Source organism: Propithecus coquereli, unplaced genomic scaffold, assembly GCF_000956105.1.
Source record: "Propithecus coquereli isolate 6110/MARCELLA unplaced genomic scaffold, Pcoq_1.0 Scaffold19, whole genome shotgun sequence".
Taxonomy (NCBI): domain Eukaryota; kingdom Metazoa; phylum Chordata; class Mammalia; order Primates; family Indriidae; genus Propithecus; species Propithecus coquereli.
Genome location: NW_012143856.1, coordinates 2,022,581 through 2,038,507, shown reverse-complemented (window position 1 = coordinate 2,038,507; position 15,927 = coordinate 2,022,581). Strand labels below are relative to the sequence as shown.

Below are 15,927 nucleotides of genomic sequence, written 5' to 3'. Positions count from 1 at the left end.
TCAGAGAACTTGTCTGTGGCATATTTTTGTATCAATATTCTTTTTTTCTCTCCTTGTTTTTACACTGTCTTCCCTCTTCTTGTTCTTCCAATACAAGGTGGGTTTAAACTCAAAGCATCTGATTAAACGTAAAAGGAGGCCCGCCTCTCTTATCAAATTTCTCATATTAACGTGAACTTCGCAGAAAAAAGGTCAGTTTCAAAACCTGTGAACTTCCCAGCTGCGCACTTTTTTCATCTTAGTTTTTTAAATAAGTATACCTCTTCCTTCTGTTTTGCCTTCTTAGCCCATTAAAAAAAAAAAAACCATATATTTAAGTTGGTAACCTACCCCCGCCCCCACTCTCTCGAGATTCGTCCGGGTTATTTTTCCATATTTTTAAATGTATAAAATATTTTAATAACTCCTGTCGCTCTCCGATTTCAGTTTCTGCCAAACAGCAATAAGAAATAAGTTCCCTTTCTCTTTTTCTCTCTGGTTTGTCTTTTCTATTTTTTAAAATGTTTTTGCTCATTTTTTATTGTTAACAAGATTTTATTTCTATGCAAGAGTCCACCGTTGCAGCCTTCTCGTGCGTGAGCCACACTCCGCGGTTCCAGCACTCCCTTGTCCAGTCTCTCTCCAGATTTCCCCAAACCCGCTCCTACAAAACCGAATTCTAGGGCCTTGGGTAGGAAAGCGGGCAGGAGCCACTGAGCTGGTGCGCCTCGTGGGATCCCGGGTCCTGTGTGGAGTCCGGCCCTCCAAGTCCGGGATGCGAAAGGGGATAAGGAGTGGAAAGAGGGCAGGCTCCGGAGGTCGGAAGAGGGTAACGGAGAAGCAGCGGGGCGAAGAGAGCGTGCAGGCTGAGCGCCGCGCGGGAAGCGCGACACTGACGCTGGCGTTGGTGTCACAGACCCAGGGCGGCCGCGTGCTTTTTGGCTTTCAGTCTGAGATCGGCGATGCTGGAGTTCTTGCTGGTGGTCTTAGCGGCGGCGGCAGCTGCCACAACCGAGGCGGCGGAGGCCGAGTCCGCGGCCAGCGTGGCAAGCGGCAGTCCGAAGGGCGGCGCTGGGAACATCATGTATGGCGCGTGCGCGGCCAGGTGTGGGTGCAGGTGGTGGTGCGCGTGCGCCACAGCGCTGTCCAGCTGCAGCTGCGCCTGAACCTGAAAGGACAAGGGCGTCACGTTGCAATGACTATCCTAGGGTGACAACAGAATAGAAACAGAGCATTAACGGCGTCCAGCTTGGCTAGGGGAAGGTTGGGTTGGGATAGGGGATGGGGAGGGGGCGTTTGGCTGCACATCTTATTCCAAGAGTGACCTTCTCAGCCTGTTGCTGATCTGGAGTGTCACACAGATACTCCAGTGCTCCCTGGACCCACTCAGCCTGGGCTTATTTCCCTGGAACCCCGGGACCGCCGTTGGGCTGAAATGGTATATTGAAAAGACTGGGGGTGAGGGCTATTACCCTCATCTCCTGCTGCTGCTCTACACCTCTTACCCCATTCCTAAAGCACCAAAGTACAAGCAAACTACAAAACTTTTTCATGTCACTTAGGGAAGTCATTGCATCTTCACAACTAGCACAACTGTGAGTCAGTACTTCTAAACTTCACTGCCATAGAATTAACTGGGGATCTTGTTAAAATGCGGATTCTGATTCATAAGGTCTAGGTTGGAGCCCAAGATTCTGAATTTCTAACAATCTTCCAGATGGTACTGCCACTGGCACAAGATCACTTTCTAAGAGTCACCTTTTAAGGTCCCCCATCCCTGTTTCTCCAGTCACTCTCTTGTTTCAAAAGCCCGGCATCAGGATGCCAGAATCCTGTGGCACCATAAGAGCTAAGATCTCCCTAACACTAACTCTCAATACAAGGGCACACCCAGGTGTCTCCCCAGTCCAGGGCTCCGGTGACTGGGAGCTAATTCATGACAACATAGTCATGCCAAGCAGGGGCCCTGGCTGGCTGAGGATGGGGTAGGTCAGTTGCTGGTTGGGAAAGGAATTCTTCCCCAGGCTTGGAGAGCAAGGAGTTCAGAGCACTGAGATTTCCTAGGATTAAATCATTGCTGCAGTCTGTCCTTTTAAAACGTACTCTTAAAGGTTTCTTTATGGCTAAGAAAGGGATTGCAGAGGCAGGATGGCTTTAGTAAGACTAACAGTTCCCTCTGTACCAGAGATAAAGCTTTGTTTTCAGAGGTAGCTCTTAAAGAAACAAGTCTGAGTTAGGAGTACTTGTATTTATTTTTCTTCTGTCAGAGACATTTAATGTGACTAAGGGTAGAAAATACCTAGGAAAATATTTAGAGGGGTGTCTTAGAAATACCTTAGGACTAACCTCTGTATTGGATTTGACAAAATCTTAATCAAAAGGCTTTTCCTTCCTTACCCCAGGTACAATCTTTAGCGCATTTTTAAAGAACCAGTTAGTTACTGCCCTCAGGCCCCTGGAGGTTCCCATGAGGACAGAAGGGACTAAGCATCCAGGTTCTTGACACTGTATAGGTTTTTAAAGGGGAGTGGGTCCACTATATCATCTCAAAATTGATTCTCCAACTGCACGGACATGGACATCTGGGCTCAGAGACAGGGAATGTTCAAGAGTTCAAGCAAACATGTTTTTACATTTAAAAACAACTTGAAACTAGGCTGTACTTACCTGTTGAAATGGCATCCTTAAAGCACCTACATTGACATAGGGTGCGACTCTGCAAGCTTCAAACTGGCTGGCGGCCCCTATGAGGACACCTGTAAAGAATAGGAAAACAAAACACAATAATCTAAGGTTAACATTTCTAGCATAGTTTCCCAGGGTTCCAAATGGTACAAGATAGAACTAATTTCGTTGGAATTGGACTGTTATCTTTCTAAACTGTTGTCATAATTAGAATAAATGTAATTGACTCCCAGAGGTTAGGACTCTCATTAACTGCTTTTGGAGAAGATTCTTAAATCAAGGACCACTGTCATCTTTGAGATTTTTTTTCTGTCTTTGTAATAACAATTTTCCCCACTTCTCTTTTGACTTAAAATATAAAATATTCCTTATATCAGAAGCATACCTTTATGGAGTTGATTTTCTTGTTTTCTACATTTAGCTCTTCGATTTTGAAACCAAACCTACAAGTTAGAGAGAAAAAATATAAAACCTAGATGTTACGACTCAATTTTTTTTTTTAATTATAAGAGTACAAAGAGAAAAGAATAGTGTTTTAGGCAAGGATTGGGAGACATAGCGAGCAATCTTTGAATTATACAAAACAGCCTCAATTTCCAAAGTTAAAAATGTAAATGAACTACAAAAATAGAAAGATAAATTTCATAGACTTTTCCAGATAAATTGTTTCTTGAGAGATTACTGTTAGTCCTGGTTTTATCTTTTCACATAATAGAGTCCCCAAGGCCTAAAACTCTCCCTGGTACCTGATACCAACATCATAATGGATTTAGATGTTTGCCCAGTTAAGACCTGAGAAGAATGTGCTCATTAATAGCCTGTAATATTAATTAGCTTCATCTTAAAGAAAAACCAAACACCAAAGCAAATAATGACTCTTGGAGGGGGGAGAGTTTTGAGGGTGGGGGAAAGGTAATTAGTGTTATAAAAGCCTCACTACAAAGAAGTTTAGAATTTCTCTGTTCCTCTGTGCAGCAGAGTGTAACGCAGTAGCAGAATAATTGTCTGCTATTATCATGATAATCTAATTCGCTTCTATAGAAAAAGCCACTGCTTGCAGTTAGGATAGTAGGGAAACATCTAGAAAATAGCTCTAAAACTTAAATAAATGTATGAAAAGAGCAAAGAACAACAATAAAGTTCACTTCTTAAGAGAAAAAAAGAAGAGCACTCTGAAAAAGGGGTGTGGGGTATGAATCAAGTCACTCCTAGATACTACCTTTTCCTGGATGTTACCTTCTTAAATAAACTTGCCACCTTTTACAGACAGTATGACAGGTTTTAAAAATTAAAATAAAGCTTGTTTTTATACTCCAGTTTGAATGATACAGCATATTGATTGATTCACAAATTAATGTTTTTAAAAACCCATGAAAGTAAAATATTGCTTCAGAGCTTTTACTGGTATGTTTTTGAAGTCAGGTGTCACAGTCAATGTAAATCTTCAAAAATTCCCCTGCTATTTCCTATAATAGAAGGGTGGATTTCATGCCAGGGTGGCATCCTTTGTGTAATTCACATGGCCTGAGGCTTCTTGCCTCTTTTTTTCCCCTAGAAGAGTTGAAATTGAGATACTAATAATCATACTGTAATAATTATCATCATGTTTTTAAAGGGTTGCTGAGCCTCTAGAGATCTCAGTGCACAGAGCAAAGCAAGAGAGGCTTAAAAAGGAAGGCTCTGCTGACGCTGTGATGACCAAGGCAGCCTATTATTACTTTTCCCCTTCAACGTGACTGCTCTGGTTTTTTCCTGATCCTATTACAAGATTGGGGAAGCCCCATAAGAATTGTGCATAGTTCGCTACAGATGGTGGTCTCTGCGCCCAGAGACCCGGGGAGTATCTGTTACAGTGATACTTTGTAACAGCTGCAGATGTTCGGCCTAAAACTGCTCCATGTGTTCAAACAAATAATGACCATCATTTTCTCCTATTTTATATGAGCGGAAATACAATCTGAAACATTTAAATTTGTTCGCCACAAAGCTAGAAGGATATATATATATATATATATATATGCATATAATTTTACCCTTTGCCCATGCTATTATATTCACCTCCACAATCAATAAAGAAAATCTTCACTCCTAACTTAACAGGCTCTTGCTGGGGGTCAGGCTTTGGAAACACCAATATTAAGATATGTGCGTTGTTTTAAAATTGAGTTTCTGTAGGTTCAGTTTCCTTGCCTTGGTTAAGCGAACAAAGAAAGAGTGGCCAAAATGCGTTTATTTCTCTGCTGTTTCACACATAGTTTCAGATCGACCGCTAACAGCAGACTGTAAATTTAGCACTTAACAGTTGCTAATTTTCTTTATAGTCTGTACTTCTATAAACCTAATTGGCATATCCGCTTGGCAAACCTAGGCCCCGGAGCAGACCTTGAATGAAACCCAACTCAGGCCAGCAAAATACTCGTTGTAACTTTTAAGGCATCCAGAGATAAAACGTTTTCTGTGGGATATTTTTTTAAGCCTTATAAAAGTAGGCCCATTAGGATTAAACCACATTAAAGCCAGCGCGAGGCGAGGGGGGTGTGGTTTATAGAAACTCTGGGAGCAAGCCCAGCACAGCTTTCTTCTGCTGGGAACATATGTTGGGATGGGAAAGGGGGGGGGCGGTTAGGACTAAGATTTACTTTGGAAAATAAGATCTCTAGTAAAGATGCCCCTTTCCTTCTCATCTTACACCAGACACTTGAACCCGCACCCTCAGCGTGTATCCCCAAGGAACCTCTCCAACCCCAGGCGTATTCCCTCTCTGCTCCCTGGGCCCTAGACCTCGTAGCTGGGTACCTGCACTCGGGCCTCCGACAGCCCCAGCCGCTGGCTCAGTTCCTCGCGCATGAAGGCATCCGGATAGTGGGTCTCGTCAAAAAGCCTCTCCAGCTCGTTGAGTTGTTCCAGGGTGAAATTGGTCCGACTTCGCCTCTGTTTGATCTTGGTCTGGCCTTCGTCCTCCATCCCTTTCGCATCCTCTTTGCGATCCTTCAGCTCCGGGGACACTGAAGGAAGCACCACGGACGGGGCCACACGTGCGTCCACGCACACACGACAACACGCGCGCGCACACACACACATACACACACACGGATAAAAACAGCACAGCAAATCCTGTTACCAAATTTGTCTCAAATAATAGAAAAATCTTCTTTCCCCCTTCCAGAATCTTGGTCCAAGTCCTCACACCTACCAGAGGAAAAAGATTCTGGACTCGCACAAAGGTCAAGTCTGGGTGGCCGCCCGGGCGCAAGATGGGCATTCACCCACCCACCTCCTCCGCGGCCTCAGCTCACTACCTCACTATCCCACGGTCTCCTGCCCTCCCCAGCACACACTAAATGCTTTCCACTCACCCTCTCTCACACTCACTCTGTCCCAAGCACTCACAAATATCAAAAGCGCCGCGCCAGGCCTCTCACCGAGCGCGGTCTGGGCAGAAGGGCGCGGCAAGGCCACCCACAGACCTCTCACACTGGCCATTCCCAGAGGGCTGGCCTGTTCTCAGGCAGGCTCTCACCGCCGCTGGCTCTCTGACTCCTGCAAACTTGCTGGTCCAATTTAGGAACAATTGGGCCGAAGGCTAGCAGCGGGAGAACAAGACCCTGGTGCTGTGCTGCATCCCCAGGAGCCCCACGTTGCCCCAGGGCTCGAACCAAACCCTGAGGACGGCCTCGTGGGCAGCCAGGTAGTCCCCATCCCCGCTGCCGGACCAGGGTCGCAGGAGCACGGGCGCCCACGCCATGTTGGCGGCCTAAAGCGCTCCTCGCCCACGCCGGGCCAGAAGGCAAGAGGCGGAAAACCAGCCTCGGGTGACGCGTGAAACCGCCCGCTGCCTCTGTTCTCTCCTTCTCCCTTGTCCATGGAAACGCAGACCCGACCCTAAACGCTTAACCCACAGAGATCAACAGGTTCAAGCGGAATATTCGCGATCCTCCGTTTCTATTGGTTGCTCAAAGCCTTTTCATGCATCCAACAGCTCGGATGTTTAATAAAATATGCATTTTTCTGTTCTGGGTTTGCACACATCCGTTGCTACTTTCCTGTCCTCTTCCCTTTAAAAACAGGAGCTCTGCCAGTGCGAGTATACAGAGCAACCCGAGGGGTGTGTGATTGTGTGTGCATATGCATTGTGTGTGAGTGTATATATATAGCCAAAAGGGACAATCAACATAAGGTTCCCCTGGAACCTTTATCCTCTGCGCCTAAGTCGGAGACTTGGGTTTTTAAGGTGTCAAAGCTGAGTTTGGATAGTCGAAGCTGTTTGCAGTTCTTTCCAACGCAGGATACCAATCAGCATGGGTGTTAAAAATCATTTCCTGGGAAGAGCTGGTCTGCAGAAAAATTAATACCTGCCCAGACCTTGGAAATCAATTGCAGGAACCGCGCGCGCCCGGGGTTCAGACCCTGACTTAGCTGTCAGGCGCGCTGGCGAACCCAGGGCCTGGAGCTATGGGCTCATGGGGGGAAAGGCTGCACTGAGCCCCCTGACAGTTATTCTATCACTTTCCAAATTTAGGAGGATCTGGTGTTAGGGCTGGGAAGAAAAAGTCGCTAGATCTCAGCCCAGCCGGGCGTTGTAACTACAGTGATCTTAAGTGTTGCCCGCATTTCTAGTTCTCCGAGTTCGTTTTGTGGACATTTTGTCCTTTCCTCAGGAAGGAATTGGATTACATTCTAATAAACATTAGAGGCCAATTTAATAGGAAAATATTTCCACTGATATTGTAGTGAAATTGAAATATGAAAACACACCCTTCAGATTCTGCCAAAGGGGTGAGAAGGCTTTGTCTATTACTTGTCATCCACACAGTGGATGCCCCTCAAAGTTTTGAGGCTTCAAAGAGAAACATGCCCAAATATCAAGTTGATTAATAGACTTAATATAATCTCTATTTCGTTCCCAAATTTCCACTTAATGGTCTAAACAGGAACAGACCGTGTTATAAACAACTTAATTGCTTGCTTAAATATGTGATTCTACGCATGCCACATATTTTCTTAATTGGAAAAATATGGCAGTACACCAGTTACTGCAGGCACCAAGTGCCAAATTAATTTTATTGTTGAACTCTTTTGCATTGGTACAGGACGCTCTACCGTTTAGATAACGGCATTTCCTATCTCCTGCTGGCATCAAAGGATTTTTCCTTTACAAAATCAGAGGATTGGATGATTCCAAACAGCAAATATCGAAAAACAACCCACCAAAAAGAAACCTAAACGCCTTGCCAGGGAGAAGCACTGTAGCCTGGACCTTAGCTTGCCTTGGATTCGTTCTGCCTTCATAGCTCAAAGAAAATGGGAAGTTTGGGCCCCTAAGATCCAAAGATTCCGGGTCTTTGTGGAGTTCAAGGGATCTTGGTGGTCCCAAACCCTGGGGCGACCTCAGGGTGAAGCTTCTCTCTCTCCCTCTCTCCCCTTCTCTCTCAGGCCTAGGGAAAAAGCTCCCGCAAACTCGGCGCTAGATGCTAGCCTTAATCAGCCGCCTGGTCCATCACCCTCTCCCGTAGCCCGCCCCGCGAACTTTCACGTCCGCCTGCGGGCCATCCCGGCTGCCGGCCCACCATCCGGCTGGTGAAAAATGCATTTCGGTGGAATGGGAGCATCTGGGAAGGGCGCGCACAAACCCCACACGCTCTCATCCCACCCCCCACCACACGCACACTAGGACCCCACCCACGACCATGCACACCGCTGGACACCTACCCCTCTACTCTCACTCTAGCTTCCAAAGCTGGGGTCTAGGGCCCTTTCTGCGTCCCGCCCCTCCTCCCCGCTGGGCCTCAGGGTCCTCTCCCGCCCGAGAGGAGTCAGGAAGGCGGGAGGGGGAACCGCGGCCGGGGTCAGGCCGTTACCCTCGGTAAGCCGCGGGCTGCCCGGCTCCCTGCTTCTCTCGGCAGCGCCCATGTCCAGCTCCCGGACGGGAGAGCGCCCTCCTCCAGCTCCTCCGCCTGCTCCTCCTCCTCCTGCACCTCCTCCGCCTCCTCCGCCTCCGCCTCCTCCTCCTCCGCCGCCGCCTCCGCCGGCCGCCCGGACTGCCGGGCTGCTGCGTTCGTCGCGGCCCGACTCCGCGCAGCCGGTGGGCTCCTTGGCCCCGCGCAGCGGCCCGCTCTCCAGCACCTCTCGGTACGTGATCGCCTCCTTCTTCTCCTTCACTTTCTGGTCAAAAGACTTGGAGACGAACGCCGTAAGTTCTTCCATCGCCGCCGCCGCCCGTCAGCCCCGCGCTCAACCGCTCCCAGCCGAGCCCTGCTCTTTTTTTCCTTCTTCTTTTTTTACTGCTCCAGCCCCCCCAATAATAACACATCAATGGGACAGGAGGTGGGGGAGGAGAGGAAGGAAGAGGAAGAAGAAGAAAAAGAGGAGAAGAAAGAAGAAAGAGGAGAAGTAGAAGAAGAAAAAAGAAGTAAGAAGAGGAGGAGGAGGAAGAGGAGGAGGGGGAGGAGGAGGAAGAGGAGGAGAAGGAGGAGAAGAGGAGGGGCGGGAGCCGCCGGAGGGAAATGGGAACTGATGCTTCCCTGCCTGAGCGCGCTTGTTCAATGTTAAGATCTTTGACAATTCTTCCAGCGGAGAGTTCAGATCTGATAGCGACGCTGCGCTTGAAGTCTCACTATTTATACTTCCTAAAGGCGGCCCCTTGTTCTGAGTAAATTACCTCCCCTTGCAACTCGGAGTGAGCCCCCTTCCCGGGTAGCAGCAGTTGCGCCACTACCTGGGGGTTGGGGGTGGGGAGAGAGAGAGAGAGAGAGAGAGAGAGAGAGAGAGAGAGAGAGAGAGATTGAGAGAGAGAGATTGAGATTGATTGAGGCTGGAGTCCCGGCCGGCTGAGGCTGGAATGGGAGGGCAGCGCTGGGGGACCAGAGGGGGCGGGGAGAGAAGGCTGGTCCCTGGCCGTTTGGGTTTTCAGATAGCCTCGGTCGCCTTGTGCTCTTGGTCATTAATCCAGGATTGACAAGAATCCCTAATTAATTTAATTAGGCGTGGATTTTGCGTTGGTGTCACGACTTAGTTAAACACTGGGGAGCTGGATGGACTTCGCGGGGTGGGACCAAAAGGAAACTGACAAGTGCGCAGCTCCTGGAGTCAGTCGCGTATCCAGACGCAGCATCCGACCCTACAGCTTTGCCCCGCGTCAGGGTGCCGCGCAATTGCTGGATTTCGCGTTGCTGCCACTGGTCCCTGCCCTGCATCAGCCCCACAGCAGTTAATAGGCCCCGCACCCCACTCCCGCATCCTGACCCCGCATCCCAATCCTGCATCTCCACCCCTTCTCCCCTGCACCCCCTGCTCTCTCCCCCAACTCGGCCCCGCCGTAGCTCCTCCATCCGGCATCATCCTGGCTTCACATCCCGGTTCTGAGTCAGGGCTCTCTGCAGCTTCTCCCACGCGCGCAGCTCCTTTTAGGAGCTTCCCGGCCCGCAGCCAGGATGAGCCCAGGTCTTCACCAAGCTCCTCGCCCCAGTCGGTATAATTCACTCCACTATTCGCATCCTGGAGTTCAAGCCGACTCCTCTATGAGCAGACCCGGCTAGAAGGGGCCAGTTGATTTAACACGTTTCCCGAGCAGCTGTCCCCTGACAGATTTCATTTTAAAGTGTTTCCTTAGCGCCTGGTCAAGGGCAGCTCCACCTCGCTTCCTGTCTGAGGTCTCAGGACTCTCACCCTTCTTCCACGAAACTCCCTGCACCCGGACCCCTCCACGATGAACCACAGGAGCTTTTCTTTAGCATCCTGAGAAACATCCTAGTTGATTTCTTAATTTTGAAAAACTAGAGATTATCCCTCTTCGAGTTTGAAAAAAAAGCGACGTTAAGTTTGTGTCCTATCTAATTTTATTTATTGTGGGCTGTTCAAAGGGACGCTCTCGGGGAGTAAAAGGACTTTCTCTCTCTCTCTCTCTCTCTTTCTCTCTCTCTCTCTCTCACACACACACACACACACACACACACACACACACTCACACAATTTAAAATTCTATTTCTGAACTATTTTAATCGAACAGATTGTTATATGGAAAGAACCCTTATATTCCTGAGTCATTACTCTGTATTGTGCAGGACCGGGCTTGCTGTAAGAAGTGTGGCTATGCAAATATATACTCATAAAAGAATACTTAAATACAGGAAGTTATATTTATTTGAGTGTATAAAGAGATATACCTCTTTAAGTGTGGCTTTGGGAACATTTTTGAGTGCTCTGAATATTAACGCAGGCTTTCCGATGTTAAAGGTAACTTGTTCATCACTCTGAATCTAACACTCTTAGTAAAAATCAAAGCAATTACAGGACATTAATAATGTAGATCTTCCACTCATTGGTTAAGGCATCAAAACAAAGTTAGATAATTTAAGAAGTTCCATCAAAATAACCTGAAACACGTGTAAAAAGAGAACATAATAGTAACTTGATATATTAGTGGTTTCTCAAATATATGTAAATAGAAGCTGTATATAACTTTCTGTTATACTACAGTACACCTCAGATTAAAATGTTCACATTTGGTGAATTTAAGGATGGAAATTATGCTTTTTAGAAATGTTGCTTTGCCTTTTGTTTTCTTGTACTCCGAAGTTATCTTAAAGTTATCTTCTTAAGATATTTCATTTTTTGCTTCATTTAGGAAAGTTAAGAACTTTAAGTTTTCAATAAACTTAAAAGCAGTAGATTTTAGGTATTAATGAATTATATGAGTACTTGCTTTGGTTTTATTACACCACAAAAGAGACTCAAATACTCAAACTTTCCAAAGTTATATGAATTGAGAAACAAATATGATTTCACTATATGTAACCACTGTAATTCTGATGTTATCAGAGGGGAATAATCATAAAACGTTAGTCCTTTATGAAAATCCGTTTTCAAGATTATTTAGCAGAATGAATGAATATGGTGCTCAAGAGCTCTCAAACTGAGGTGTTAAATACATATTCGCAAACGGCCCCCAAATAACCACTATTAGAAATCTGATAAAGGATCAGGAGTCCCATCAGCTATTTCTTTGCTCTTTCAAGTACATGACTTTTAGGTCTGAACTCATATTTAAAGAGTTTGAGGGAAAAATAACCACTTTAAAGATAATCAGGGAAATCTCGGACACAATTGCTGTGTAATTCAAACCAATATGTTTTCCCATGATCTCAGTTTATTGGCTCATTGTATATTTAGGTATACCAGTATTGATATCAGATGGAACTATCAGAAATCCTTAGTGTCTGACCACAGATGCCCACTTGCCTAAGTTTAATTTTAAAAATATAAGGTTTTAAAATCATGTACTAGTAAATGCTCACAAAGTTCTAACAATGTTGTTTCATTAAACAGGAAATATTTTCCAGAAACAGGACATTTCAAAATACAGTTTTGGTAAAAAGCATTGAGGGTAAAGCTCAGCTGACAGCCTGAGGACAGGGTCCAATAAAATTCTAGACCCCAAGGATTCCCCCAGCTCTTGAATTGTTTAAAATTGAATTTTTAAAATAAACATGTAGTGTTGTTGTTAAGTTTTAAAAAGGTCTCTCAAAACTGTCTAGTTAAGGTACAATTATTTATGAAAAATATATTGTGGAGGTGATTTTCACCATGTAAAATGTCTGCAGAAAACTGTAGTTTGGTTATCTAGCAGTTGTGAATGCGTTGGTTCGCAGTCACCCATACCAACCCCAACAGTTCATTTACCTCCTTAGCTTTGCTTACTTACAGTAAATAGGGAAAAAATAATTTTCATGCAAGGAAAAATAAATAATGCAGAATGACTTACAGAAAATGCAGAATCTCTTTAATTTCTATTAATTGAAATAAAAAACTCTGTAAATTTGATTTCTCTTTCAGAAGAAACCTATTCCCACCTTGGCAGCTTTCTCCTATTCCTCTCCCAACCAGTTACTTTAATCTGAGAAACTAATTTGTACCCAACCTGAGTGCCTTCACCTTCAGGGCAGAAGAAACACCGAATTTTAATGCATTTTTGCATATAAATCATTACAATTTAATCACACACGACTCTATACAGACGCAATCCCATGATTTATTATTGTTGGGCGAGTTTCCCCCTCCTCCAGCATGAGCTAACCAATTTTGCTATGTGTGGGTGTCTTAAACATAACTTCCTACAAGGCAGATTTGTTTGCTGATTATATGTGACGATAACGAAGATTACTAAGGGAATAACATCCTCCAGTCCCACCTTTATTGCTTTTTGGGAACAAGAAAATCAAATTAAACAAACACGCAAAACAAACGCCAAACAAAAAATTGGCGGCGTGACAATCTACTCCCTCGGCATTCCTAGCGCCTGGCAGCCTCCATCGATGCACTCGATAGCTCGGCTGCCGCTGCCTGGCACTGTAACCAGGAAGGCGCTGAGCTTAAACTGTAGCAAGTTCGGTGGACACTGGTGGTGCGCTGATCTGAAGAAACATTTTGAGATTTTCGGCGCTAGCACGTCATCCGGAGGTGTGAGCCCGAAGGTCCGGACCCAGGTGATTCCCGCGTCCAGGGCCTGGGGGGCGGCACCCATGGCTGTAGGGCTCCGAGGCCCTGCTCCGGCGTGAGACGGCGTGGGGCCTTGCCTAGTCTGTGGCAGGGAGTCGGCAGAGGGGTGGGCGGTGGCCCTCCTGCGTGCGGCCTGCACTGTGCGCATGCGCCCCGCATCTGGAGCGTCTGGACTCGCTGGGTCAAGGCCGAGGGTCGTAGGATGGTGGGCGGCCGCAGGCCTCAAGCTTGGCCCTCTGCCTTGAGGTGGTATGGGAGAGTTAGCCGATTCCTCACCCCGCCCCCAGTCCCTTGTCCTCCATCACAGCTTTTGGGTTTCTTGGCTCATCTGGCTGTATAAGCCTGGCGCTTCCTCACTAGCTTTAGATAGGGTGGACCAAGAGGGAGGCTGCATCCCGGTGCACTCTGTCCCCCTCTCTCTGATGTTTCTATCTTAAGATCCACCGCCCCTTCTGGCTCCGCCCGACCCTTCTCTTCCCGGCTCACACTGGCTTGCTGAGAGGAGAGACAGTGTGTGGTGAAATAGACATACCTGTCTTGAAATATAATTATATTCGCCTCAAGTATTCTATATATTCCCTTGAATTCTGGACTCGTGGCCATGTGACCAATAGCATATAACTGTTTTACTTTTGTGAGAGGTTATAAGGCACCATAACGTGAATTGCTTGACTTTATGATAATCTTATTAAATCTCTCTTAGAGTTTATCTTTTTAAATGCACAGTGGAAACCACCCCCCATTTTTTTTTTTTTTTTTGCATTTTCAGAATTAGCAGGAACCCAATTGTGTTTCAACTAACTAGGTAGTAGGTAGTTAAATAAATTCGAATGTTTTGTCACAAAAAAGTATTTGAATTGTCATCTTTGAACCTAAATGTAAAAAGTCTAAGTAAAGTAGATATGCAGAGTTTTCAGTTTTAAGGATTGGAGCAGATGTGACAGGTGCAACCTTGTGGGGAAACTAGATATTCTTTGAGGGCTTCTCTAGTCTTAAGAGTCTATATGTATTCACTTGGCTTTGCAAGTAAAGAAGATTTCTTGCTAAGTGATAGCACTTTATTTCTGTATTTTGTTCAATAAGAGGGCTAGAAATGTCTGAAAAAGACAAAGGCAGCTGGCACCTTTCTGTTAATTGGCCCTGCAAACTGAGCCAGTCTCAGTACACACAGTTGTGTTTGCTATGAATTGGAAAACTTCTGTAATAGGGTTGTTATATAGGTGTATTTTCTGCTTTCATTTTCAAAGTATTGGGGAGAAATTCCTGATTGATAATGATTTTTTAAAAAAGACATACTAGCCTACAAATTTTTTGTTGTGATGGGAGGAGTGTTTTGATAGAATTCTTTATCTGAGTTTTGCTTTGTTGTGCTCAAATTTTATTTTTGTTCTTTTACTATTTTTGCATAGTTCTGTACTTGTTTGTGGATTTCTTCATATGATAAATAGTGTTAACCCTGTTTTTACTTTATCTCTTTGAGTTGGATTTCCCCTTGAAATGACTGTTCTTTTTACTTTTTGGGGGGGCCATGTATCCAGGATCAAAAAGATTGTAGTTTGATATACCAATGAATGAGTAGTGGACAAGTAATTATAAACTGTTATATCGTCTAGGAACCTCTGTTCTGCCAAACTTACTGCTTATTTTCTGAAAATGATAATATCTGCTTCTTGTGCCTTATTAATGACTAGACAAAGGAACTACTTGTGTATGCTTGTGAGTTCTCCTTTCTTGAATGACCATATCTTGGCTTCACATCGTCAATCAGCTACCTGAGCTTTACAATAAGATGTTTTTGTAAATTAATGTTCTACTGTATTCATTACCTACGATGGCATCAATTCTGTAGTGGGAGCAGTTGGGTGAGATTTGCAACCATTAGGCTACAACCAGGAATAACTAGAGGGAGAACAGAAAACCAAGTGGTGTAGGAGTTCTTTTCCTGCCTTGTCTCTTCCACTTACAGATAGATTGAAAATTGTTAGCTTGTGGGACTCTTAAAAGTCTGTGCTCAGGCCCGGCATGGTGACTCATGCCTGTGATCCCAGCATTTTGGGAGGCTGAGGTGGGATGATTGCTTGAGGCCAGGAGTTCAAGACCATCTTGAGCAACATAGCAAGACCCTATCTCTAAAAAAATAATTAGTGGGGCATGATGGCATGCGCCTATAGTGCCAGCTACTCAGGAGGCTGAGGCAAGAGGATCATACCCAGGAGTTTGAGGTTGCAGTGAGATATGATGATATTGGCTCACTGAGTTAGGCATATCCTTCAAATCTTGACACCTATCATCATATATCAAAATTTCACATTTGTTAATATCACCACTACTCTCATAAGAGAAGTTTTTAAGCACTGGGAATTGTGAATCTCATGGTGGCAGATAGAAGTTATCCAAAATTCAAATATTTGCTTGAGAGCTTGAATTTTATCATTGGTAACAAATACTGTCAGTTTTTCCTTGAAGTGAAAAGCTCCCTTATTGAATTTTGAGAAAAGGTCTGCCAAGTACTTAAGCCTGCATAATCATAGTTTGTCAGTTCTTTAAAGTAAAAATAATGTTTCGTAATAAAAGCCGCTAGTTTAACTTGCAATTAAGTTGCACAAATGCTTTTTGTCGAGATAACTGTTATTCTTTGATACATGGCAGGAGTTATGTATATTTCCTCTTTCATAATGTAGAATACTAGAAAGAAGGGTTGAAATTTAATAAAATTAATGTTTTTTTTTTTTTTTTTGGGCGAGTTTCCCCCTCCTCCAGCATGAGCTA

At 45.1% G+C, this 15,927-nt stretch overlaps 2 protein-coding genes across 6 annotated transcripts in view; one reads left to right on the top strand and one right to left on the bottom strand.

Annotated features, from left to right (window-relative positions):
• Positions 1-889: 889 nt before the first annotated feature.
• SHOX2 (short stature homeobox 2) lies at positions 890-9,374 on the bottom strand. 3 transcript variants are annotated; one of them, XM_012642873.1, is made up of 6 exons: positions 8,523-9,001; positions 7,873-7,947; positions 5,461-5,669; positions 3,050-3,107; positions 2,647-2,735; positions 890-1,183 (listed from the first exon to the last, which is right to left on the bottom strand). In XM_012642873.1, the coding sequence occupies exons 1-6, from the start codon at positions 8,866-8,868 to the stop codon at positions 890-892; spliced, it is 1,071 nt and encodes a 356-aa protein (XP_012498327.1). In that variant the 5' UTR covers positions 8,869-9,001. The 3 variants fall into 3 exon arrangements, with proteins under 3 accessions (XP_012498327.1, XP_012498328.1, XP_012498329.1); XM_012642874.1 differs by lacking the exon at positions 7,873-7,947 and having other exon boundaries at positions 8,523-9,374; XM_012642875.1 differs by lacking the exon at positions 7,873-7,947 and having other exon boundaries at positions 890-1,147; positions 8,523-9,374.
• Positions 9,375-12,973: 3,599 nt separating this feature from the next.
• Positions 12,974-15,927, top strand: part of RSRC1 (arginine/serine-rich coiled-coil 1) — a 456,738-nt gene continuing 453,784 nt past the window's right edge. Inside the window, exon 1 of one of the 3 annotated variants that reach the window (XM_012642863.1) lies at positions 12,974-13,133. The gene's annotated coding sequence lies outside the window, so the exon portion shown is untranslated. Of the gene's footprint in view, positions 13,146-15,927 lie in introns of all 3 variants that reach the window. The other 2 variants (XM_012642862.1, XM_012642864.1) reach the window with 2 other exon arrangements.